Below are 27,097 nucleotides of genomic sequence, written 5' to 3'. Positions count from 1 at the left end.
CATTGAGTACAAAGGGAAAGGAGATGCAAAATCTTTGTATTTTTCAGCTGACTATGGAGTGTGTTCAAGTAGGTAGAAACAGCTTCATGTTATCAGCTCACCACTAGGATTTTGTCATATTTTTAAAAAGTGAAGATGTACTGCATTATACAATATACTAAATATAAATATATAACATACTAAAGCTTTATTTGAATCATTATACAGAGGGATTAATATCCCTTTTTTATTGTTGAATAATATTTTATTATAATTGATTATGGTTAATTATTCAGGTTTTTTCTAGTTTTTTACTGTGACAATGCCGCAATAAACGCCTTCATACATTTATCTTAGATACATGTGTGTTTGATTACAACAGGACAAAGTCCCAGAAGTAGTACTGCTAGTTCAAAAGTATGCATATTTTAAATTTTAATGCATTTCCAGATCATTTCCTCCAGTTTGAAGCAACTCGTACTCAAATGAACAAAGTCTAAGGATGACTTATCCTCCTAAGCTATGAATGTTTTTGCCCTTTAAACTTTAAGTGAATCTAATGGATAAAAAATAGGTTACTAGTCTTCCTTTAATTTACATTGACTATTAATCATTTTATTTTGTTTTATTTTATTTCATTTTACTGTAGTAAGAGCACTTAACATGAGATCTACCCTCTTCACAAAATTTTAAGTGTTCCATACAGTAGGCACAGTGCTGTACAGTAGGTCTCTAGAACTTATTCATCTTGCTTAACTGAAACTTTGTGCCCATTGATTAGTAACTCCCCATTTCCCCCTTCCCTTAGCCCCTGGCAGCCACCATTCCTCTTTGAGTCTATGAACTTGACTATTTTCGATACCTAATATAGGTGGGATCATGTAGTATTTGTCTTTCTGTGACTGGCTTTATTTCACTTAGAAGAATGTCCTCAAGGTTCATCTAGGTGGTAACATATTGCAGAATTTCCTTCTGTTTAAGGTTGAATAGTATTCCATTATATGTTATACTACAGTTTCTTTATCCATTCATCTGTCCATGGACATACAGGTTGTTTCCACATCTCAGCTGTTGTAATACTGCATTGAACATGTGAGCGCTAGCATCACTTGGAAGTCTTGATTTCAATTCTTTCAAATAAATACCTAGAAGTGGGATTTCTGGATCATATGGTAGTTTTATTTCATTTTTTGATGAATTTCCATACTATTTTTCATAGCAGCTGAGATGCACCACTTTGCATTCCCTCTAACAGTGCGCCAGTACTGCAGTTTCTCCATATCCTCGACAACACTTGTCTTTAGGCTTTTTTGTTAATAGCCGTCCTGACAGGTGTGAGATGATATTTCATTGTAGTTTTGATTTGCATTTCCCTGGTGATTAATGACATTGAGCATTTTTTCATAAACCTTTTGGTCGTTTGTATGTCTTCTTTCAAATTATCACTTTTTTAAAACTAAAAAAAAAAAAATAGACATTATAGAAAAATTAACCTGCATATAAAAAGGATCTAAGTTGTCATGTCTTAAAATTTTTATTGTCAATTTTGCTCTAAAAATAAATCAAAAGTATTATTTTTTTCTAAGTAGAATTTGTACTTCCTTCAACTTTAAAATAAATTAAATATAGCCTTTTTATTGTATTATATATGAATATTCTTGTTATCATTTCGAAGCAGTACCAGTTTGTCAGTAGGCAGCATCCTCTTCCATATTTCTTCCTCCATCTCCATAATTTCTTCTTTCCCTCTTCCTATAGTCTTTTGCCTCAGTAATCTCTCCATGGCATTTCTCCTCCTCATAGCAGAAGATATATTTTTCCTCTTACTTGGAAATATTTTCAGTTTATAAAATTTTCTCAGGGAAGTTTTTGCTATATAGAGAGAAGTCCAATTTAGTTTTGAATCTGAGAATGAGAATGCTATGAGCTTCCAAAAACTTCTTATAATTTTAATCTAAATACAGAGTATCTAAAAGAGAAAAATTATCAAACTAGTATTGAAACTTACTTTCAAATTTATCATTTTGGCAAGCATAATTGAAAACATTTGATTTGCTTATAGTCCTTAATGAGGAAAATAAACATTTATTCAAGTTACATTAAAAACAGAAGCTCCAGCATAGAGCTTCTGTTAGGTATAATTTACTAATTTTCTGTAGCCACTGGGAAGCTCAGAAAGCTTTAATCACAGGGTGTATATAATTTATAACCTTTTATAAAAACTCAGCAACAAGTAGGGTTTTTCCTTCCTTCAGAATGTAGGCATGAAGTAGCTAAATGATTTCCTTTTCTTTATCAGTCCTTGGACTTGGATTTTGGTATATCCTTCCAGAACTACTTCAAACAGGCCTTAATCAAAAGCAGATTTATTTTTTTTTATCTTTGTATAGTCATGAAATCAAAGTAAACACTGAGTTATGCCAGCACAAATTAAATCATCTCTGGAATTTTTCCTGTGTGTTTTTATGTTTTATTCATAATATTAATCCACCTTATTGACAATATTCAAAATGCTAAGAAAGTAAAATAATAATGGGTGTTTATATTTTTCTACTTAACTGTGCTATTATAACTGCTGCAGGGTATGTAGACATGTCATGGCTCAGTGCTTGTCTAGTTTGGTTCGGTTCCTAAGAAAGGCATGTTAGGTGAAGAGGAGTCAACCATCTACATGGTCCAAGATTAGAGCGTAGCATAAGTCTTGGTCTCTGTTTTCTCGGAGGCAATTCCATCAGGTCAATAGCAAGCAAAAATTGTAACTTGATGGCTTATTTGAAATCCCTAGTTTCAGTTTGAGAGACTTGACATTTCCTTTCAGGAATAATAATGCCCTTGGCCAGCTTGTTGGTTTGAAGACTGTATGAATTTTTAAACTAGACTGCTATTTCTCTCCCCAAAGACATAGGGAAGGAACTTTTCATAAGATAACGAGAGAAAGTAGTAGGATAATATCAAAAAAGCTAATTAGATACATTAGGCAGTATGTGGATGAAGTGTACAGACTTTGATGAGATAGAAAAAAAAAATCATTCTAATTGTGTTTTTTTATCCTAAGATTAAGCTATGTGTGTGTTGCTGAGTCTTGGTTTCACAGATCAAAGAGGTGCTTTTTGCTTTTTGGTTTTGTTTTATTTATTTGTTTTCTGTTTGTTTAAAAATAACCAGTCTTAAGCATGTGAGTTTACTTCAGTCTTACTCATTAGGCTTGGGCCTATGACAAGTGAGGCTTAAGTTTTGCCATTTCAAGACCTGTCTGCAGTGTTAGGAAGAGCAGCCTGAGATAGCTTCATCACTGTGGGGTTAAACATTCCTTCTGCTGCCATTCTCTGTTAATATTAGTTGATGACTGAATTTAATTAGTAACCTATAAAAGGGCTACTGATCTCTGTCCATTACCTACTCCATTGGAACTTCTTTAATGTGAAAAAAAATATGCCCAACCTGATCCAAAAATGTCTAAAAGCATTGAGATTGCTGAAGTAGGCTGAAATGCCAGGTAAGTCCTCTAAATGAAAGTGCTAGATTTTGTGGGCAACAATGGAATCTGTTCAAAAGAAAAAATATATTTGAAAACACATATGTCTCTAGATTTCAAGTTTCATAAGAAAGCAGCTATTGAGACTCTAAAATTCCTTTGTAATACAAGAAGTCAAATCAATAAATATTTACTGAGCGCTCACTGTTTGTAAGGTTCCGTGGTGAACGTGGACAAGGAAAAGTTCAGAATTGGTCATGTTCCTAGAGAGCTTGCACATTTAATTTGTCTCAAATTAAATTAAAAAAAATTTAATGCTTGAAAAAAATGCCTTTGAATTTGTCTACTAGAAAAGTCCAAAACTCAGTAACTAATCTTACATTTCTGGGCCAATGAAAATGTTGAGATGTAATAAAAAAGATACTTGCCAAAGTGGCAGGATACCTACCTTTTCATTCCAGGCTGCCAATGATCTGTTATGTGACCATTAAATAGCAACCATTAATTAGTATATGTATTAACTTTTCAGCATCTCAGTTCCTTTACCTGCAAAACAGTAATAATATTTATCCTCCCTAATTCCAGAGCTGAGAGGATAAAATGACATGAGAAAAGGTAAAACCAACTATATAGTGTTATGGTTGCTGTCATCATTACCAAAAGTGAATTCCTTCTTGTTTTTTTATGGCAGTATACTCAGCCACTCAGTATTTCAACCTCATACATTACTGGAGTGACTGTTAATCATTTCCAAAAAATAAGTTACTTGTTAACTTTGTGAAGTAATATTTTCTGAAGCATCAGTTTATACTGCCGATGGCAGCAGTAGTGATGGGAATCTAAAGGATGTTAGAAAATATGTACTTTCTTTTCTCTTTTGCTTTTTATAAAACCAGTAGATTTCAGCTTTTGGGGGGAAACATTAAAGGTAACAAGATATTAAGACATTCCATCCATTTCTAAATTTACAATTGCCCTTTTTGGAATGTTATTATATGTGCTGAATTTTACAAAATTAAATCAAAAGAAACATACTTAGAAATGTTATTTTGAATTTGTAATCTCTTCAAGCAGGCTAAAACAAAACTATACAAATGATCAATATCTTAATAGAATTTTATAATTATACCAATCTAGGGTGGATGCCATACAGAAAAAAAAGTAATTTACAAAGAACTTTTATTGTTTGGATTTCATTAAATGAACACTTTAAAGCAATTAATAGTTACCTGGTAAGACAAAATTTATAATTTCTAATATCTTTTGTTTATTCATTCAATCTTCTTCTTATTTATCCAGAGCTTATGTGGATGCCCGAGTTCAGCCAATCTATGGTGGTACCAATGAAATAATGAAGGAGCTAATTGCAAGAGAGATCGTCAGTGACAAGTAGACATCTGCCCACATCCTGGAATCCTATTACAACTAATCTGGTTTTAAATCTACTCAAGATAAAATACAACCTGGAAAGGGAGGGAACACTAAACATGTTTTTATATGTTCTTTCTACAGAGAAAGAAATCAAATACAAATACAAGATTAACACAGTGGGAGGAGAAATTTTGAATCGAAATATCCTAAAGTTTTCTATTATAAAGGTTGGTAGGATCCTAAACCTTTCCAATTAAAAGGTTTAACTTTTCATTTTTTCTATAGCTAAAAGGCAAAGATTTTCTGATTCTAGAAGCCTTAATGTTTCATTTATCCTTAAAATTCTAAGAGCATAGTCACTTAGATCTTTAAAATTGAGGCAGAAATAATTTTGTTATTATACTATAAAAATGGGATTAATAATATTTACAGCACATTGACTTTAAAAAGGAAAAATAAATATAATTTACAATGCAAAATATGTTTAGCTATCTCTTAGTCCAAATTCCTCCAAACAGTGGTTTCTACCACCCTATCCTAAACCTCTGTTTTTAAGTAATGAAACACTTTCTTCAAGCCAAAGCTTATGCCAAGTCCTTGTGAAATCCTGTTGTGTGAAGAGCTGCTCTGGTTGAAGCAGGAAGCCTTCCTACCTTATAGCCTTAGAATCACTAGACTCAGCGAAGCAAATCCCCACTAGAGAATGCCACTGGTTGCCTCAACCACTGACCCCTGGGCTTTCAACAGATTTCCATCCCAGTTTAATTTCTAGGAGAACACAGAATAATCCATCATCCTTTAGTTTCAAGATATTGGTGTATTTATAGGTATCAAAACAGTGACTTTTATTTTGGAGCAGTGTAATTTTTTAATTAATTTAACAGATTTACACTTTGTGTCACCTATAAGCCAGGCTGTTAAAAATATGATGAGAAATATGATTTAAAAAATTGGCAAGATCCCTGCTAATAAGTGAATAAATAAGTTGTAATAAATAAGGTAAGAAGCAAGTAAATAAAATAATTTCAAATAATGATAAAGGCAGTAAAGGAAATAAAGTAAGCATTTAAAGTAGGAAAGTGAGGAAATGACGTTCAGTTTGAGACTATTATCAAAAAATAAGCCATTGATTTGTAAACTGCCAGCATCATTTTAGTACTTGTTTTTCTTTGCATATATTGCTGAGACAGTGAATAAAGTAGTTTTTAAATGGAAATAAATAGGTGTATTCTTGTTTAACTTAAAGAACCTAAACATTTTATTTGGTGTTGTGGGTATTAAGCATTGTTTTTTTTTTTTTTTTTTTTGCGGTATGCGGGCCTCTCACTGTTGTGGCCTCTCCCGTTGCGGAGCACAGGCTCCAGACGCGCAGGCTCAGCAACCATGGCTCACGGGCCCAGCCGCTCCGCGGCATGTGGAATCTTCCCAGACCGGGGCACGAACCCATGTCCCCTGCATCAGCAGGCAGACTCTCAACCACTGCGCCACCAGGGAAGCCCCTAAGCATGGTTTTTTAATGCAGTCTTTACAACTGGGTAGAGCAGAGAGTAGAGAAAATACTTTGATACCATTCTATCCTAGTCTTATATACCTTCAATTTGCTCTTGAGTTGAAGTTTGTATGATTGCCAACTTGAGTCCTTGCTCAGTAAATACCACGCAAAATTGGTTAAAATAAATTCTTATTAGATATTACTGTATTTGCCACTTTCACCTCACTCCTACTACCAGGAAACAATAGAGAATTAGACCAACCGCTCCAGCCCCAGCCCCAGCCCCTTTCCCAGGCTTACAGGAAACTAGATTTTAGGAATTAAACATCTGTAGGATAAACAGTAAAGTAACATAGTAGGAAATGCCTGCTACGTAGAGGTGGACAAACCTAGGTTTGAATGATGACTCTACCATTTAGCAGCCATTGGACCTTGGGCAAATTATTTAACTTCTCAGGATTCTTTCAGGTGCAAATGACAAAGAAACCCAATTCAGACCATCCTAGGCAAAAACTTTGAGTGTGCTAGCCAAAATGAATTGTAGAGCAGCTCATACACTCTAAAGAACTGTAGGAACTCATGTCTCAAGGGCCTCATTGAGGTTCAGGACTGTCAGCACTTACACTATATCTGTTTATTTCTACTTTTCTTTGCAAATTGGCCTAATGCACACTGCAGAGAAATTTCATCATAGGGCCTGTAAAAATGACCTTGGGCTGCTCCAGACCTACATCCTTCAGCACAATATCATTATAAGGTGGGGAAAGGTGCACTATAATTGACAGTCTCATCAGGAGCACACAGACTGGGGGAAGCAGTTCCTGAAGCAGAGAGTGGTATTATCAAAAGAAAGAGAACAGAAAGTCTGCTGGGCAGCCCTTAATCACACTCACACACACGCACAGTTATTACGGTCCACTAGAGCTAGGAATAGGTTCTTGTAATTTTTCTATATCAGAAAGTGAAAGGATTTCTAAGGTAGGATATTTCTTGGAATGATCCCTGAGATCTGTTTTCTATCTCTTCTAAGCTAGTTGTTTATCTTGCAAATTCAGTCTTCTTTTGCACCCCCAAAAGAAGCATGTGTTGTAGCATGAGCTTACAGCAAAAAGCAAAACAGGGAACTCAGAATGTGTTCCTTAACCTTCTATTTAGTTTTCATTTCTTAAATAGCTTATCTTCGTGTTTTGCTTGTATGGCTTTGATAGTTGTCCCCTAGGGAAGGAATTTATCATCTGTATCTCATGCAGTGCTAAGTGCTCAAGAAATGATAAATAATAATAATGCTCAAAGGAACAGACTGGACCAACACAGCAAGAAAGCCACACTGTGTAAATAATTAATGAGAATCAAAAACCTGAGTAATTTTGGATTTTGGCTGAGATTTTTAGAATCATAATTATTGCCTTAAAATTATTTTTGCCCTTTATTTCTTTGATGTTGTCATTGAAAATGACAATATATAGAAGAAGCTGTTTTGATTTGCTGTTTTAAAAATCTAACTGCAAATCTTTACTAATCTAGTAACTTTAGTAGTTTATTGCTCAAGGTATAAGATTTCTAGGAGACTGGCTTTTTTCATATGTCAGTATTATTTTTGGCACACACAGCATTTATTTATTTGGAGTCATTGGAAAGATTTGACATTGAGATAGAAGCCAACTGTAGGCCTATCATGTCTACTGCTTTATAATAAATGTTGAAAGGGAGTTTTACGCTATTTTTGAAATCTCATTATCATGAGAAACTTTGTTTTTTTTTTTTTAGATGTTGGGGCTAGGAGTTTATTAATTAATTTACTTATTTTTGCTGTGCTGGGTCTTCATTTCTGTGCGAGGGCTTTCTCTAGTTGTGGCAAGCGGGAGCCACTCTTCATCGCAGTGCGCGGGCCTCTCACTATCGCGGCCTCTCTTGTGGTGGAGCACAGGCTCCAGACACGCAGGCTCAGTGGTTGTGGCTCACAGGCCTAGTTGCTCCACGGCATGTGGGATCCTCCCAGACCTGGGCTCAAACCCGTGTCCCTTGCATTAGCAGGCAGATTCTCAACCACTGCACCACCAGGGAAGCCCCATGAGAAACTTTTTAAAAAATTACAGAAAAATTCAAACACATTCAAAAGTAATGAAGATAGTGTAATGAGCCTCTAGCTTCAACATTTGCCAGTGATCTCCCTCACGTTTTTTTCTCAATAATTTTTTTTTTTTTTTTTTTTTTGTGGTACGCAGGCCTCTCACTGTTGTGGCCTCTCCCGTTGCGGAGCACAGGCTCCGGATGCACAGGCTCAGCAGCCATGGCTCACAGGCCCAGCTGCTCCGCGGCTTGTGGGATCTTCCTGGACCGGGGCATGAACCCGTGTCCCCTGCGTGGGCAGGTGGACTCAACCACTGCGCCACCAGGGAAGCCCCTTTTCTCAATAATTTTGAAGCAAATCCCAAACATGATCCTATTTCATATATATATTTCAGAATATGTATCTAACTGATATATCTAACTGATGAAGTTTTTTTTTTGTAACCATAAGGCCATTATCATAATTTTAAAACTTAAATTTAAAATATAGTTCCAAATTAACAGTAAAGTTTTCTCAGTTGCGTCAAGAATGCTTTTTGTAGTTGGTTTGTTCAAATCAGGATCTAAGCAAGGTCCACAAATTGCATTTTTTAGTATTGTCTTTTATATCTTTTATAACAGTCTTCCCTTCTCTCTTTTTCCTTCTCCCTTTCTTTTAAATTTTATTTTTTTAATGAACATACAGCAAATTTGCTTGTTTTAGGTATATATACATATGATAAAATTGCCTTTTTTAGTACTCTGAATTTTAGCACATATATAGATTAGCGCAACCACCACAATCAGGATACAGAACAGTTTCATTAACCCCCAAAACTACCTCATGCCCTTTATAGTCACATTATTTCTACTTCTCTAACCACTGGCAACTACTGATATGTTCTCTGTTATTATATTTTTATCATTTTGGAACTCACATAAATGGAATCATATAGTATGTAACCTTTTAAGAACAGCTTTCTCTTAGCAAAATGCATTTAAGTTTCATTCATGTTGTGTGAATTAATAGCTCATTCCTTTTTCAGTGCTAAATAGAGTCCAGTGTATGGGTGTACCACAGTTTATTCATTCACCTGCTTAAGGACATTTTGATTGCTGAGATTAAATACCCAGGCAAGGAATTTTGCAGTCATAAAGGTAAATGTATGTTTAACTTTATAAGAAACTGTCAAGCTGTCTTTCCAGAATTCCTGTGCCATTTTGCCTTCCCACCAGCAATATGAGTTCCAACTGTTCTGCATCTTCTCTAGCACTTGTGTTTTTTTATTTTAGCCATTCTAATGGATATGTAGTGGTACCTCATTGCAGTTTTAATTTGCATTTCCCTAATGTCTAATGATATTGAACAGCTTCTCATGTGATTATTTGCCCTTCACATATCGTCTTTGGTGAATTATCTGTTCAGATCTTTTGCCTATTTTTAGGTGGGTTGCTTGTTTTCTTAATATTGAGTTTTGAGAGTTCTTTATATATTTCAAACTGTCGAGCACAAGGCATATTCAGGCTGACAGATTCAGCCAGTAAAGAAACAATGAGGCCTTTATAAACTCAGTTTTTTGCTTACATAAGGAGTGCAAAGATGAGTAGCCAAAGGTGCCAGCCCTCTGTGGCCTTTGCACAGGATGACACAAACAAAAGAGGCCAGATGACTGCAACGAGAATGATGGGCTACTCCTGCTGAGGATTCCATTCTATGATACTGCTAATCAGTTTTATAGCTGCAGATTTGCCTTAAGGATGGTGAGGCAGAAAGCCTCATACCCCACCAGAACCTGAAAACAATGGGAAACTGCCTAATGACAGCCCCCTGGGTAGATAGGGAAGCGAGTGAGAAATAGCATTGTAGCAGCACCTCGTGGGTCTCCCATGCTCTTCTGTTCCAGGAGGGTCACAAGGCATTCTGTCATTCTGTCAAGATTCAGCCGTTGTCCAAGCCTTGCCTATGTGGCCTGTGTGGAAATATGCAAGGTCGTCAGGCTCTGGCTGTTCCCCTAGAGATACAAGTCCTTTCTCAGATATGTGATTTGTAAATATTTTCTCCCTATCTGTAGCTAGTTCCTTCATTCTTGTAACAGTGGGTTTCACAGAGCAAAAGTTTTTAATTTTGATGAATTTTGATTTATCAATTTTTTCTTTTATGGAGTACATTTTTGGTATGTCTAGGAACTCTTGGCTCAAACTCAAATCATAAAGTTTTTCTCCTGTTTTCTTTTAGGAATCTTATATTTTGTGTTGTTCACTTAGCTCTGTGTTCCATTTAGTAATTTTTTTAGGGGTGAGATTTATGTCAAGGTGCATTTTTTTCTATTTTGCATATAGATGTATAGATGTCTAATTCTTCTTATAGTATTTGTTGAAAAGAGTATCTTTTTGCATTGAATTGCCTTTGTACTTTTGTCAAAAATCAATTGACCATATTGTGTGGATCTACTTCTGGACTCATTTCTGTTTCATTGTGTATCTTCCTCTTTATCTTAGTGACAGTAGCTTTATAGAAAGTTTTAAAATCAGATAATGGGATTCCTCTAACTTTATTCTTTTTCAAAATTGTTTTGGCCATTCTGATTTCTTTAGCTTTCCATGCAAGTTTTAAAATCAACTTATCTATATCTACAAAAAGAAAAAAAAAATCCTGCTGGGTTTTGATTGGAATTGCAGTAAATCTATAAATTTGGAGAGAATTGCTATTTTTGCTATGCCGAGTCTTCCAATCCTGGAATGGGAATGTCTGTTTATTTAGATCTTTGGTTTATTTCTTCAGTATTTTGTAGTCTTCAACATAGAGATCCTATATGTGTTTTGTTATACTTATAATTAAGTGTTTCATTTTGGGGGGGGCAGCTACTGCAAATTGTATTAATGCTTAATTCTGGTTTACAATTGTTTTTTGTCCATATAATTTACTGTTCTTTGTTGACCTCCTTGAGTCCTATTGCCTACTAAACTCACTTATAAATTCTAGGAGTTTTTTTGTAGATTCCTTGGGATTTTCTACATAGACAATAATGTCATCCATGAATACGGACAGTTTTATTTCTTTTTAACCTGTATACCCTTCATTTCTTTTTTCCTTCTTTCCTTCCTTCCTTTCTTCCTTCCTCCCTTCCTTGTTTACTTCCTTCCTCCCTCCCTCCTTCTCTCTCTTCCTTCCTTTCTTTCTTTCTTCCTTCCTTTCTTTCTTTCTTCCTTCCTTTCTTTCTTTCCCTTCCTTCCTTTCTTCCTTCCTTCCTTCCTTCCTTCCTTCCTTCCTTCCTTCCTTCCTTCCTTCCTTCCTTCCTTCCTTTCTTTCTTTCTTTCTTTCTTTCTTTCTTTCTTTCTTTCCCTTCCTTCCTTCCTTCCTTCCTCCCTTTCTTCCTTTCTTTCTTTCTATCTTTCTCTTTCTTTCTTTCTTTCTTTCTTCCTTCCTTCCTTCCTTCCTTCCTTCCTCTCTTTCTCTCTTTCTTTCTTTCTTTCTCTCTTATTGTACTTACTAGGACTTCCACTACAGTGTTGCATAGGAATGATAAGAATGGACATGCTTGTTTGTTTCTGATCTTAGAAGGAAAATATTCAGGCTTTCACATTAAAAATGATTTCTTTAAAGTAGATTTTTAGTAGAAGATTAGATTAGATTGAAGACATTCCATTCTGTTCCTAATTTGATGAGAGTTTTTATCATTAATTGATATTGAATTCTGTCAAATATTTTCTACATCAATCAATATGATCATGTGGGTTTTTTCTTTGGATTATTAATTTAGTGAATTACATTGATTGCATTTTGAATATTGATCCAACCTTGCATTCCTGGGATAAACCCCACTTGGTCATCATGTGTCCTAATTTTTACATATTACTTGGTTCCATTTGATATAGTTTATTGGGAATTTTTGCATCTATCTTCATAAGAGATATTTGCCTGTAATTTTCTTTTCTTGCACTGTCTCTGCCTGGTTTTGTTATCCTGGTAATGCTGACCTCATAATATGAGTTGGGGATTATTACTTTCTTTTTCCTCCATGCCATTGAGTTGTTGGAAAAAACCTGGTCATTTATTTTATAGAATGTCCAGCATTATTGATCTGACTGATTTCTCATGGTGATTTCTAATTTAATCCTCTATTCCCTATGTTACCTGTAAACTGATAGTTAATGCTAGAGGCTTGATTACACTCAGGCTCAATATTTTTTGCCCTGAAAACTTAATATGCAGTGTTGTGAATATTCTATTGCATCACACCATGAGACATAATATCTAGTTGTCTCACTTTTAGACACACTGAGATTGATCAGTAGATTCAGACAGTATTAGTCTTATATCTTTGTAAAATTCCCTATCAACATTTTACCTAATGGTTTTAACATCCATTCATAGTTATTTACAAGATCTATTATTTAATTAGGAGTTGTAAAGGATGACTTTCTAATTTTCTAACTCCTTTTTGCATTTATCAACTTTCATGAAAAAGAACAATCATCAACTTTTTGAATAACTGGGTACTCTGGGAATCAGAAGAAGACACAGAAGTGCAAGAGGTTTGTTGAGAGGTAACATCTATCAAAGATGGACAGGGAAGGAAGTCATATTGGGCAGAGATAAATAAAGGAGTCTTAGGCCATGAAGCAGATGTGACAAAATCTTGTCCAATCCAAGGAGGAGATCTGGAGTAAAGGCTGCCCATTAGAGGAGTCCCACATTTGGCAGAAATGGTTAGTCCCTGGTTCTGCGCTGCTCAGTCATTGTCCAAGGACTGCCTGGGGAGGGGATGGCCTTGGCTCAAAAGCTAATGTGAATCCTAAAGGTACTAACAGCTGGAGGCAAGTCGTTTCCTGAAGGGAGATCTGGGTGTTGCACCTACATGACTGCCACACGCTGACATAGAATTTATAAATAAAAGGCAGACTAAATTCTTGATTTTTTTTCCTTTTATCAATTTTTAGAGTAATTCATAGGTGCCCTAAGAACTTCTGATGGTAGTGATTTTTTAGTATAAATAAGAACTCATGGATTTTGGAGATGTTGATACATTTTAATTATTACAGTCATTATTCTTTTGGGTACATAGATAGTTTCATCTTAGGCCAATAAGAATCTCTTCAAGTTTTTATATTTTTTTCCTTTTTATTATGAAAAATGTCAAACATACACAAAAGTACAGAGAATTGTATAATGAACCACAACGTATACATCACCGAGCTTTGACGATAATCAATTCATGACTAATCTTTAGTCATCTATATCCCTATATACCCTCTACTCTCATGGATTATTGTAAAACAAATGCCAGACGTCATGTAATCCTGAATCATTTCAACATGATGCCTTTTTTTTTATGATAGTGTCCTTGGTCTCTGGCACAACAAAAATTTCCATACCCATTGTATACAATTTCTGCCCTAGAGTTGAAATCAGCCATTTTCTCAAAGATCCCTAGTTTATTTTAGTTGGATTTTTCTAATTTCAAGCTATTACCAAATTTATTTGTTTACTTTACATTCTGTTTCATGAAATTCCTCTTGAAATTATTTTGATTACTAAAAACTGTATTTCTTATTCAGTCTTTTTCTTAAATTTAAACTCACCAGAAGTTTATATTACTATATCCCAAGAGAAGTTATGTTCCATTTTACAGTAGAAAAGTATATAGATAGAATGTTTTCTGGTGTAAGAATCAGAAAACCTAAATCAAATTTGGCTTTAAAAATTGATGAAAGGGCTCACAAAACTAGAAACTCAGAGATAGGGCAGACTCAAAGCTGGTTGACTGCACAGCTTAGCTTTTCACTAAAGACCCACTTTACCAGTTTATTTTCATCTTTGTGTTCTGTCATTTAGAGTGTAGGGCTAATTTTAAAACTGGGTTCTCTGACGGTGATGGGATGGACTTTCTTATTCATATCTAGAGTGAGAGAATGCACTCCTGCCCAGTATTTTGGGCATAAGAGCTGAAATTCACTCTCATGGGGTTCGTTAGTTAGTCCCATGCCCATCTCTGAACGAATGATTGTGCGAAAGGAAATGGAATGCCTTAATTGGCTTAAGGCAACTGGGGTCCACTTTGGGACATGGAGATAGGATTAGATTCACTCAAAGCACATGAGCTGGGTGGAGAGCTGCATAACAGCATGAAAAACAGGAAAAATGTTAGGAAAGGGAAATTGTGGAATAGAAACTAAATTAGGCAACTAACAAATACCTACTATAACAACTACAAACTAGACCTGGTTGTTAGGATCGGTGCCTGAAGACTGTCACATCTTTTGACATGACTTTTGTAGTAGAGTTTTAATATTAGGCCATGCACAGATCTCCTTTGTGGGCACGTGAGAAGTTTATATTTCCTTGTTCCCTTGTAATTGTGTGACTAGTCCTTGCCAATGGATTGTGGGTGGAAGTGTTGTACCCTGTGGCAGGAATTGTTAGAGGTGTTATGGGGGTAACATATGATCAAAGTATAGAATGTAGATTCATCTTATGGAAGACAAGCACTCTGGAAGGTTACCTGGACCTGCAACAGACTTTGTGTGAGAAAGAAAGTTTTTTTTGTGTTAATTCACTGTAATTTGGGGGATTTTTTGTTACTGCATCATAACTTGACCCATCATGACTGATAAAACTTCCATACGTTCTTTACATGGTAAGTAATTGAGGAAATAGAACCGGTGTTACAATACATATGTAACACCTTCAGCGACCTCAAGAAATTGCCCTGATATGCATACTTCATATGAAATGAATCAGAATATTAGGACAGTTTTTCAATTGTAGTGAGTTCTGACCAGTATTTCTGGATATGCTTGTTTAGGGTAAAGACCTATAGGAGTAGTGTCTGAAAACAACACTTTTATCGTTTTACTTCCTTAATGCAAAACTCTTCAATGCTTCCACTATTACCTACAGAATAAACTTTACATTCCTTACTTAAATTTCCATATTTTGGTCCTAATCTACCTTTGTAGACTGTGCACCATTATTCTTTTTAATTTCATCAGTATGTTCAGCAATCGTAACACCCATGGGCACAGCCATAGTTCAAGAATCTCTTTTATGGGTCTTTTTGTTTGACGCCCTACCCCAATACTGGGCTCCCCACCCCAACCAGTGTGCTACATTTAGCTGACTCTGATTTTAGACATTTTGCTGTGGAAACTGAAGACCATTGCCTAACATCTGTTTTCCCCTCCTCAATAATAATAATTCCTATATAGCAGAGGTGACAAGGTGTTCAAGTTTAGCTGTATTTCCTAGTCTTCCTTGCAACTAGATGTATGCACATAATCAAGTTGTAGACTTGTTGAGAGGGACATCAGGAGAGGTACCTTAAAGGCCCTGTTTGCCTAGTATCCCTTTCTTGCCTGCTACTTGGGAAGTGGATATGATGGCTGGAGTTCCAGTAGCCCTGTGGCAACATGAAGTCACTTTGAGAATGGAAGCCAGGGCTGAGAATGGCAGAAGAGAATAATAGGAAGGAGCCTGCATTCCTGGTTACCTTGTGGACCTGATATATCAACTCTGGCCTGTCTCTCAGTTTTTTTTTTTTAAACCACATTTCATTAACTCTTAAGATGCACCATTATCTATATATTATTAAGAAAAAAAACCCACTGCCAATCAAACTGATACAATCCTTTCTTATTGCATCCACACTGAGGTCACTCTGATTTCAGAAATGTTAAACTGTGAAAAAATGTGTCTTAGAATCAATAAAATATGTTATAGCGGAGAGTATTAACCCCTGTGTCTTTAAGCCATCATTATTTAGGGCTTTCAAATGCATTTCACACAGACTGTGCATCGTAACTGATGCAGACTAGTTTTTAATTTTTCTGCCTGTCTTCATTTTGGACTTAAAACTCCTTGAGATTTCTGAGTCACAGCCTTCATCAAGGAGCCCTTGTTTTAAACATCAACTTCATTGAAGTATAATTCTCATACAATAACATGTAGCTGTTTTAAGTGTACATTTTGATGAGTTTTGGCAAATGCACGTACCCATTTGGCTTCCACCATGATCAAGATAGTATTTCCATTACCCCATATACCCTTCCCCCTTAATTCCCCGTACTCCAAGCCTAAGCAACTGCTGATCTCCTTTCTGTCATTATGCATTAAATTTGTCTTTTGTAGAGTTTTATATAAATGGAATCACAAAATATTTCTTTTGTGTCTGGCTTCTTTCACTCAGCATACTGTTTGAGACTCAACTATGTTGTCCTACGTACCAACAGTTTGTTTCTTTTTATTGCTGAGTAGCATTCCATTATATGGATGTACCACAATTGGTTTTTCACCATTTAATGGATCTTGGGTTGTTTCCAGTTTGGGGCTATTGTGAATAAAGGTGCTATGCATATTTGTATACACAGGGAGTCATCTTTTGGTCCCTCTAAAGTCATGGGCCTGTTCTGACTACTCTTGTATCCTGCCCTTGTTCTAAGAATCCTATAGCTCTTGCTGTGTATCCCTACCTTTTGTCTGCTTGTCTGTTGATCCTGGCTAGTTAAAGCTAAATCTTTCCTGAATAGGAATTATCACCTTTAGCCCTGCTACTTTACCTATTCCACTTTTTAAACATGATTATAAAAAGAAAGAATTAAATATACTAGAATATGACAGGGGAGGACAGTTGCCCTGGGTATGGAAATATAGAGGAATAATAGTTCAGGCTTCCAAACTAGGTTTCTATTCTATGAGAGGTAGTGGGGAAAGAACTCTGGCTTTGGAGCCAGACAGGTCTGTTTTTCAAATCCCAAATTTGGCCATTTTTTAGTGTGAGAATCGATATATATTACTGTATCTAACCTCATTGAGTATTTTTTTTTCCCACCTGGAAAATGAATATAACACTCACTTTGCAGAATGTGAGAATTAAATGCATATATTCATTTAACAAATATGTGTTGAAAACCTACATCTGCCAGGTTCTGTCCTGGGCTCTGGGGATACAGCAATAAGCAAAACAGCAAAAGTGCCTGACCTCATGGAGCTTACATTCTACTTAGAAAGGCAAGACAACAAAAACAAAAGAATGAAAATCTGTGTTACATTAGATGGTCATAAATCCCATAGAGAAAAACAGAGCAGAGAAGGGGGATAGAAAAGGCTGTAATTGTAACCTCTTCTTGGCTGTGAGCTACTTAAGACTAGGTATGATCTTTCTTCTGTATCACTAGCATTTATCATAATGTCAGCTGTATATTAAGTGCTGCACACGTTTCCTGAGTGAAAGGAGTGACTGAATAAAAACCAGTGTTGAGGACAGAGATTATCTCATGAAATCACTATAATACTGCTTACCTGGACACTTTTAAATGCTTCCAGATAGGTAATAATTCTGTCAGCAAGAATGGTGCCCTTCCCTTCTCCTTGTTCTTGCTGGTTCTGGAAGTCTCCTAGCCAGTGTTATATTTTTTCTTGGAAATCAGAATGCTTTGAATGTACCTTCTGAATAACAATATATCCTTGATGTTTAAAAATTAACTACATGCATTTTTCAGACTTTTGCTGAATGAATAATATAGAAAACAATTTGACAAAGTTCAGTATGTCAATTTTTCTATTAAGGAGCTTTGGTATTCTACAGTCTCTGGAAAACTGGCATGCATCTGCTATAAATATTAAAGTCATGCTTTAGAATAATATTCACTGTCAAGGGACAATGTCCTTAATATGTGGTTAAATGGGGTAAAAAAAATAGAGTATGCAGTGTCATCTCTTACACCTCTACTCAAACTCAAAGATACTATCTTCTGAACTATTGATGCCTTCCTTCTTTCACTGCCTAAAGTCCTTTAAATTACCCAGACCAAATACAAAATCTTTCTGTGAACTATCATAACACTTGCTTGACTTCTCAGATTGTTCATTAAAAAAAAAATTTTAGTGCCTTATTCATTTTTGTATTTCTGACTGCAGGGATACGACAGCCCTTCCTTTGAATATCCAATAAATATTTGTTGATTTAATTATTTTCACAACACATCATTCACTTACAATTTTTATTCCAATGATGGTAAATCGATTTCTGAAACACTTCCCTTACCCCATATGAAGGTGCGATTATTGTTTTGAGCGATTCTTAAAAAGTATTATCTCCTATAAATGCAGCTTGTCATAAAAATCATTGCAGTTATGTCACAGTCTACTAAAAAGACCAAAAACAAGCCGGTTATTTTCCAATTCCAGTAATTTGCGTCATGTCTTATGTTTTGCTAAAACTCCAGTTCCTTGTTTTCCACGCCCCCCCCCCCCAGATCTTATCCTATTAATAAGGTAGAAATAAGGGCATTTGTCTTTGTGGATCTAAAATTTTAGTGCGCTTCATTCCCTAAATGATTCCATGTGTAAATTAGTTGCTTAGGAAAGCCTGTAATCCGTCTACAGCCTAAGGAGCTATATTTAGTGCTCAGTTATTTAAACACACACACACAAATTGCGTGGCTGGGTAAATGCCTAGGTGTAGTTTCGTGGTGAGCGGAGTGCTGGGCCAGGTGCAAAACTCCCAGCGATGTTTTTCTGTGTCCCTGGCCAACTATCTCCGCGTAAAACTCCATCAATTTATTTGACTGCGCTACTGCAGAACGGAGTTAACTCCAACGCCACTCAAAGCAGCTTTATACAGATTTTTTAAATGTTTGAGCTGACCCTTACTGATTTTTTTTTTTTACTATAAAACGACTCAGCTAGATCCAAGGCAGATTTGCCATCCTCTTTCAGGGCCCCTCGGGGGTGGTACAGAATTACGACTTTGGATTTGAGCGCAGAGCCCAAAGAAATGCAAACGCACAGACACGTAGAGACTTGGCAACAGCGACAGAGCTTTGTTAAAACTTGCCCCTCCGGCGGCGGGGCGGGATGGTCTGGCCGCCAAGGAGCCGGCGCGGGCGGCAGAGCGTAAGGCAACCTGACTTTCCTCTCGCTTTGTTTTTGCTGTCAGGGTGGTACAGAAATAGCAAAGCAGGGGCGGGAAGTCGCCCGGGTGTGTGTGTTTTTCCCCGCTGGCACAGGGACCGCAGAAGGAGGAAGCAGGAGCAGCGCGGAACCCGCCCGCCCCTATGCAGCAGCGTTCAGGCGCCGACCTCCAGCCGCTTCCAGAACGCTCAGTGCCGCTTCTGCGGGCCCCGCCCCCTGCCGGGGTTTCCCCGCCACCCTAGCTCATTTGCATGGCGCTGCCCCTCCCCCGCTGCCATTGGCCGGCGCCGCGGCCCGCCCACTGCCCCTCCATCACGGCAGGGTTCCGTCCCCCGAGCCGCCCGGAGCTGCGGGCAGCTGGCGGACTGTTAAACCGCGGCGGCGGCGGCGGCCGGGGCGGGAGCGGGACGCGCTCTGAATACGAGTCAGCGGCGCCCCGGGTTGGGGGAGGCGGGCGGGCAGCTAGAGATCACCTCAGCAAACCCCACCACAGCCGGACCGAAGGTGCGGCGGCGGAGGGGAGCCAGGGCGCCCCAGCAGGCGAGTGGCCGGCGTCTTAGCGGCGGGCTGAGCGGGGTGGGTCTCCTCAGCCGGGGACTGCGGCAGCGCGGGAGGGGAGAGAGAAGGAGACCGATGGGTGGACTTGCGGGCCAGGCGACCGGTCGGCAGCCCTTTCTCTCACCCCGAATCCTCTGAGCTGTTGGATTCTACGTCCCGGCACCGGATTGCGCTCTACGGCAGGGGTCGGACCGCAGCCAAATTTAAACGGCTAAACCTAACAGCTTTGGCAGAAGCCGAGGGGAGGGACGGGGTGGAGGGAGGGGTGGGGGCGGATCTAAGCGCGGTCACGTGGGGCAGGGGAGGGGCTTGGCAAGCCTCCCTTTTGTTTTGGCTGGCGCGTGCGCAGAGGGCAGGACACGTGGTCTTTTGGGCCCGCCCCTTGCCTCGCTGGCCGCGCCTTGCTGGCTGTGGTTGTGGTGTCGGCTGTTTTGGGGAGGCTTTGAGGCGGGGTTGTTTGCGTTAGATGGGACCTTTGTTTTAGTTAATTATCTTCACTTTATTTCAGGCAGACGTTGATTTGGCCTTTAGAATTACGTGGGATGGAGGAGAATCTAGAGAATTGTTGAGGAATGGTGTTGCCACGTTTGTGCCGTTTCTCTGCGTGCTGAAGGGATTGATGTTGCCGGAAAATTTGAGGATACGTGGTGTTTGGTAGCAAGAAATACAAGACTATGTTCTGGTTATTAAAGAAACTACTGGAAAGGAAGAGGCTAGCTTTCCAGCCGAGAGGGAAAGCACTGGCTGGATCTTGTGATGTTTTCTTACTCCGAGAGAATTAGTATTTGGTTCGTTCGCTGCCCGCTCTGCTCCGGGCAGGACCCACTTGTCCCTTCCCCTCGGATCAGCGGTCTGCGGGGATTGATTTTTTTTTTCTTTCTTTATTTTTGAACTGTGGGGAGCACGTTACTTTTTGATAACCTAAACTTTAATCAGCTGGGGAGATTTAAGAGGATTACTTTCTTCGTCTTTCCTTAACCAGTTTGCTTAACTTCGTGCTGAGTTTGGGTCAGTAGGATGTTATTTTAAATTTCGACCAGATGGGGCAGGTTTATCAGCAATAAAAGCTAAGTGAGATATTTACCAGTACTGCAGGCAAAACCGACAGTGTTTTAGACTAGGAAAAAGTGGCTCAAAAAATAATTAAACATTAGCGAAAAACCTGGTGTTCTGGAATGCGGATTGCTTGAGAAAGGCTTAGCAGTGAGTGGTCTCGGCTGTTTCCAATTCTTACTAGCTGTTCTCTTGGGCAGGTTACAACCTCTCCGATCTCAATCTGTTTCCTCTTGTAAATAGTTTCATAATGCTGTCCTTGCCTTAAGAGGTTGTTATGAGAATCACATGTTTTGTGTTAGTAAAAGTGATTTATAATCTTTACCAGCACTACAAATACAGAAATTGACAGGTAATACGGTTTTATAACAAAAGTCAGTTGTTTTTTTAAGCCAGCATGCTGGAAGAATATAAACGATGAATGAATCATGAAATAGGATATATTTGAATATCTTCAAAATCTGTTGTAACTATTATGTTTGATTCTCTGTCATTTTCCACTTTCTTAATCAGATCAATGTCAAGTTTGCTACCATTTCCTCATAGTTTTAATCTAGATAGATTATCATTACTTCTCTTACCCAGCCCTTCTGGGTTAATTTTTTACATGAAATTTTTCTTAATCTAGGCCGATTTTGTCACTGATTTTTTTTTTTTTTACATTTACTGTGTGTGTGTGATATATGCCTTTTCAAATAACAATTATTATTTTTAAATCTTATAATTTGGAAAATGAAGACGGGTGCAAATAAGAAAAACACAAATAATTTGTATTTTTAACTATTTTCCTATGCGTATTTGTGTATTTTTCTTAAAAGTGGTATCATTTTAACTTTACCTCATAAACAGTCCCATGTCCTTAGTCATTGAAAAAATTATTTTTGGCAACTCGATGTTATATCATGTAACTTTCATATTTAAAATTTTTCCTGTTGGCAGATGTTTGAGTTGTTTCTAATGTTTTGCTGATGTAAATTTCACTACAGAAAATAGCCTTTTACATAAATCTTTGGAAAATTTTCCCCTAGATTTGTAAAAGAGGAATTACTGGGGGAGTGGGGGTGGGGGGTGTGTGTGTGTTTGTGTTTTAAGGCTCTTGCAACATCGCCAAATTACCTCCCAGAGTATTATATTATTTAACACTCATCTAATGTATGAGTACAGTATTGTACAGTACTGGATACATTACATCTTTATTCATCATCTGGGATTAGCAATAAGACAAAAAAACCTTGCTTTCGTTAGCATAAAATTTTTTTTTCACGTGTGTATGATACATGTGTTTTATTGTCTTAGAAGCTGCTTGAGGAAGATGAATATATTTCATATTTGATGTGCTGCAAATCACATAGTGGGTGCTCAATAAATACTTGCAACTTGACTATTAATATTTATCTTTTTGACCTCTGAAAGGTCAGGAAATTATATCTTGCTTTTTTTGTCTTACTCAATTTAGGAGTACATTGTTGGCAGTATACTATTATTGTTTGATTCATTACTTTGAGTACTTCTCCGTTCAGGTGGGGCCTCACTGATCTTAGCACAGTTGTCTTCTCGTGACTTCCCATTGTCCAACTGCTGCATTATCCAAGAACTCCATCCAGTTTTGATGCCATTTATCATAATAACTTGGATGAGTGAATAAAGGAAGTAGTCTATCTTGTGTGGAATTCACTTACAAATTTCACTTTAATTGTTCCATATTCACTTGTAGCCTTTTCTGTGTTTGAAGGAAAAAAAGGCTACCGTCTAAAGTTACTTTGTTTCATTATTCAGATTGTTCTTGATAGCACAACTATTAATTACCTTTAACATCTTTTACTGCCTTTAACCTTACTCGTCATACGTAATTTTTACTTGTTCAGTTATTTATCACTCTTCCTGTCCTTTTACATTTGTCTGTGCTGTATTAATAGTTGAAGGAGGCCGAAAGCTGTCTCTTTCAGGTTTAGAAGATTGTTTACTGATTGGGTTCCTCAAGTTATAAACAGCAAAGAATGAGACTGCTTGCACCTGCAGTGTCAGCTAATAGGAAATTAGCAACCCGTTTACTGACTTTGGGCATATTGTCTATTATACCTCTATCGTTAAAGTCCTTACTATATCACAGGACTATAATGGAATACTGTACATAATGATGACACTCAGTCATCAATACAATCCTACATTACTTTCAGTATGTTTGATTTAGAAAGGCAAGGAAGGTGTATTCATTTCCAAAAAATTTACCTTTTTTTCCCTTTTAAGTGTTCTGAAGAGATTGCACTGAACTGAGACTTTTGTTACTCTGTGTGGGATAAATAAACCAGCAAGTGTTAATAAAAACGGTAATATCGTACTTGCCTGTAGACAGTCTGTAATGAAAATCTGAAAACGATTCATAATGAAAGTTTTTAATACTTGGTAATATTTTTACATTTTCAGGAACATTTTATTTCTATATGGATGTGATGGTTCTCTTGCAGAATTGGGAGAAAATGCAATCTTTTGTAATATTAAGGCTTTGTTAATATCTCTAATGAATTTTTAATTGTTTATTTCTAATCCTATAAGATCAAGAATCTTCAAGCATGTTGTTTAAAGTAATTAAAAATTTTTTTTTACTTGGTAGTAGATCATTAATCAGTGTTTAACCACGTGAAATTAAGTTGGAGCCAAAATGTATATAACGAGCAAATGTGATAGTGCTAAATCTAAACGTAAATTTCTGGATCTAAGTTGATGTACACAGAAGAAAATGACTCATTTATATTCCTATGAGTCATGCATTTATAACTGAATAGTAATAATTCTGCTTGAAGTTTGAAGTATGATCTGTTTGATGTGTTATGTGGCCACCCAAGTGGCTTTATCTTTAATTAAATTCCTTTAGTCTTCAAAGAGAATTCCTTTTTAGGCATAGTTTTCAAAGTGGAAGGAGTTCTAGCTATAAACATTATTGAAATAGAAAGTACTGAGCTAACTGTACCTTGGTCATGCCAATTACTACAGTGTTTTCTGCTGTAAATTGAGAATGCCCATTTGTGGCATAAAGAGATCTTGAAAACACAACAGTGTATTTCGTATCTTCCAGTAATTCCTATATTTTTGAGGAATAAAATTATACCAGTGTAAACTCTTTCTCATTACTTTTATTGACTTAATTGACTTAATTTAATTTTATGAGTTACAAATTAGAAACTTTTAGTCCCCTTATATTTCAGTAATGTTTGGAAGAGCTGCTCAAATTTTGCTAAAAGAATTTTTTTCCTGCTCCTTCTCTTTTTTTATAATGGATCAGCTATCTGAAACACATTAAAGTTGTAAGTGCAGAAATAATTTAATATTTATCTCTGCTTCAGGGTTCTCCCCTCTCTCAAAATGCTGTTGGTAGTCTTTTCACTTTCTTTTAACTTAAGGATGAATCTGCCTTCTTTATGATACTTTTATTCCTAGTTTATGTTACCGCATTGAAGAGAATTGGGATTATCCAGATTTCAATTGAAAGAGTAAATTTAATGTGCAGAGGGTAGATATTGATTTGATATTCCCCATGGACTATATGGATATACATGTGTGTGCTAGAATGTAAGTCATAGTCAAATCTGAAGTAGTATTTTAGGGGATGGAAAATCAGATTTGGTTTTTAATTTTTAATGTTCATTCTCAGGAGGAAGAGTGGTTCTTATTTATAATTGTCTAGATTCTTAGTTTCAGCTCTGAGGATAGACTAGATTAGCTAACTTTTGATTTTCTTTAGACCGTATGCCAAAAATTATTTGGTATATGTGACCTGAATAGTAATTGTAAAGACCTGGTTACTAGTGTTGGGATCAATCCAATAATTATTGTTATAATTATCTCACTGTACATGCAGCTTTTGAGGGATGACATGATGGTATTTACTATATCTCATGATGTCCAAGGGACCAGATTGCATTTAATTAATGCTAAATTCATAAATACATATGATTTATAAACCTTAAAGATTAAGTCACTAATGGAAGCATTTTGGAGACAACAGGGCAAGACTCCTTATTTTTAGTAAGGTAATATCAGAGCAACTAATTTCTTCCTTAATTCACAATGAATGTTCTTTGGATTAAATTGTAGACCCCAAATTAGAATTTGTAGTATAGACTTGACTTTACAATTCCCCCATTTTTCTGAATTTGATTTTTATTTATAATAATGAAATTTAATATAGCCAAAAAGAAAAAAACTGTTTTGATTCTTTGTAGTTTTTAAATGTTTGTAATTTAAATGAATAAACTTTGGCTTGTGTTACTGAAATTTTCTCTCTGGTTGGTAGTGTTTTAAGATACTTCTAAGAAAATATATGTATATTGAAATCTGGAATTTTGCTATAGGGTTGTTTACTTGGTGGATTATCTGTAATAGTTTTACAATGGATTGGTTTTGGGTTTTGGTGGTTGGTTTTTTTTCGGTTTTCTTTTTTTTTGGCCACCCCTAAAATTTCTGGGCTGTGGATGTGCTAAGGAATTATTAATTTATTTTTACTTAAATTGGAATGCAGGTTGAAAACTCTGTTGTACAACATGAAAATGAAGTTCGTGCCCAGGAAATATAATTGATTTTTGGATTATCTAGAACTATTGCCTCTTAACAGATAATCAGAATAATCTGTCTGGTTGCTTTCTTTGAAAGGGTGATATGATTTCTTGCAGTTTTGCTTCTTAAATCCTGTTAGCTCACTATTTTAGTTTCTGTATGTTGTGGTTAAGGAAGTTGTTGTTTTTTTCTCAGTTTTATTCTTTCCAGTTTCTTTAAAGTCCTATATCATGGACTGACTAAATTCTTTTTACAGAAAGGACCTATTTTCCTTGAGTATCTTGGGAAAGATGATAGTGGTGCCGAGAGTAAATAGAATACAGTGTTTTAGCAGCTAGAAAGAAATTTCTTAGATTTAGGTAAGATCCAAACACTTTTTTTCGACCCAATATGTGCATAATTAGAAACCGAATAATTAGAAACCAGAATAATTGGAAACTGAATATTCATAAGAAGAACAAGATGCTTAGAAAACTGTTTGAGGATTTGCTTTTTTCACATTCTTTTTGTATAACCTAAGCATAGGTGTCTAAAAATACTAAACAGTATTTGGCTAAGAACTTTGGGACTGAAATATTTTAGTTAATGGTTGATTCCTGTTTACTTTAGGGGTACAGTATACTTTACACTGTCCAGTACAGTAATCCTTAACCACATATGACTATTGAGCACTTGAAATGCAACTAGTCCAAATTGACTTGTGCTAAATGTAGAATAAACACTTTATTTTTTTATTATTTTTTTTTTTTTGCGGTACGTGGGCCTCTCACTGTTGTGGCCTCTCCCATTGCGGAGCACAGGCTCCGGACGCGCAGGCTCAGTGGCCATGGCTCACAGGCCCAGCCGCTCCGCGGCATGTGGGATCTTCCCGGACCGGGGCACAAACCTGTGTCCCCTGCATCGGCAGGCGGACTCTCAACCACTGTGCCACCAGGGAAGCCCATAAACACTGTATTTTGAGACTTTAGCACACATTAAAAAAACATATCTCATAAAGATATTTTTATCCTGATTACAGGTTGGAGTCATATTTTCTATATAATGGGTACAATGAAATTCAAATTTCATATGTTTCTTTTTACTTTTTAAAATATGTCTAGTAGCAAATTTAAAATTACATATTTAGCTCACCTCATATTTCTATTGGACAGCAATGTTCTATACTAATATTTCCTAGCCTTAAGACTCCTTTCACAATAAAATATGAATCCTTTTCCTTGAAATTTTTAAATGATTTTATTATTTTGGATGGTATTTATTGAGGAAATATTTATTAAGGGCCTACTATGTGCCCAACAGTATTTTAGGATACAGCAGTGAATGAAAACATTCAGATCCTGCCTTCATGCAGCTTTCATTCTAATGGGAAAAATGTATGATAAATAATTTTTAGTAGAAAAAAATTTAATGAACTATTATTTGTTCTAAGCATACTATTGGCTATTATATATAATTTCACATAATACAATTTTAATACAGTACTTAATTTATTGAATGACATATGCTATTTCATTTGGCATTTATCTTGCTTTGTGTTCTCTGCATTTCCTGGATCTGTGGCTTGATGTCTGACATTAATTTGGAGGAATTCTCAATCATTATTTCTTCAAATATTTCTTCTCTCTTCACCTTCAGTATTTGCATTACATGTATGTTA

General features: G+C 36.5%; 2 protein-coding genes across 6 annotated transcripts in view; both read left to right on the top strand.

Moving 5' to 3' along the window:
* ACADL (acyl-CoA dehydrogenase long chain) overlaps positions 1–6,045 on the top strand; it is a 38,731-nt gene extending 32,686 nt beyond the window's left edge. For both annotated transcript variants that reach the window (XM_033428288.2, XM_004262770.3), the window contains one exon: positions 4,754–6,045. In XM_033428288.2, the coding sequence (XP_033284179.1) occupies positions 4,754–4,847 (94 nt within the window). In that variant the 3' untranslated portion in view covers positions 4,848–6,045. The remainder of the gene's footprint in view (positions 1–4,753) is intronic.
* A 13,611-nt stretch (positions 6,046–19,656) lies between these two features.
* The window catches only part of KANSL1L (KAT8 regulatory NSL complex subunit 1 like), a 146,771-nt gene continuing 139,330 nt past the window's right edge, over positions 19,657–27,097 (top strand). Inside the window, exon 1 of one of the 4 annotated variants that reach the window (XM_004262935.4) lies at positions 19,657–19,818. The gene's annotated coding sequence lies outside the window, so the exon portion shown is untranslated. Of the gene's footprint in view, positions 19,819–20,251; positions 21,242–25,775; positions 25,800–27,097 lie in introns of those variants that run through there. The other 3 variants (XM_049712103.1, XM_033428296.2, XM_033428322.2) reach the window with 3 other exon arrangements.

Source organism: Orcinus orca, chromosome 7 (genome assembly GCF_937001465.1).
Source record: "Orcinus orca chromosome 7, mOrcOrc1.1, whole genome shotgun sequence".
Taxonomy (NCBI): Eukaryota; Metazoa; Chordata; class Mammalia; order Artiodactyla; family Delphinidae; genus Orcinus; species Orcinus orca.
The sequence above is the reverse complement of the archived record's forward strand: the minus strand, read 5'-3'. Positions and strand labels throughout refer to the sequence as shown.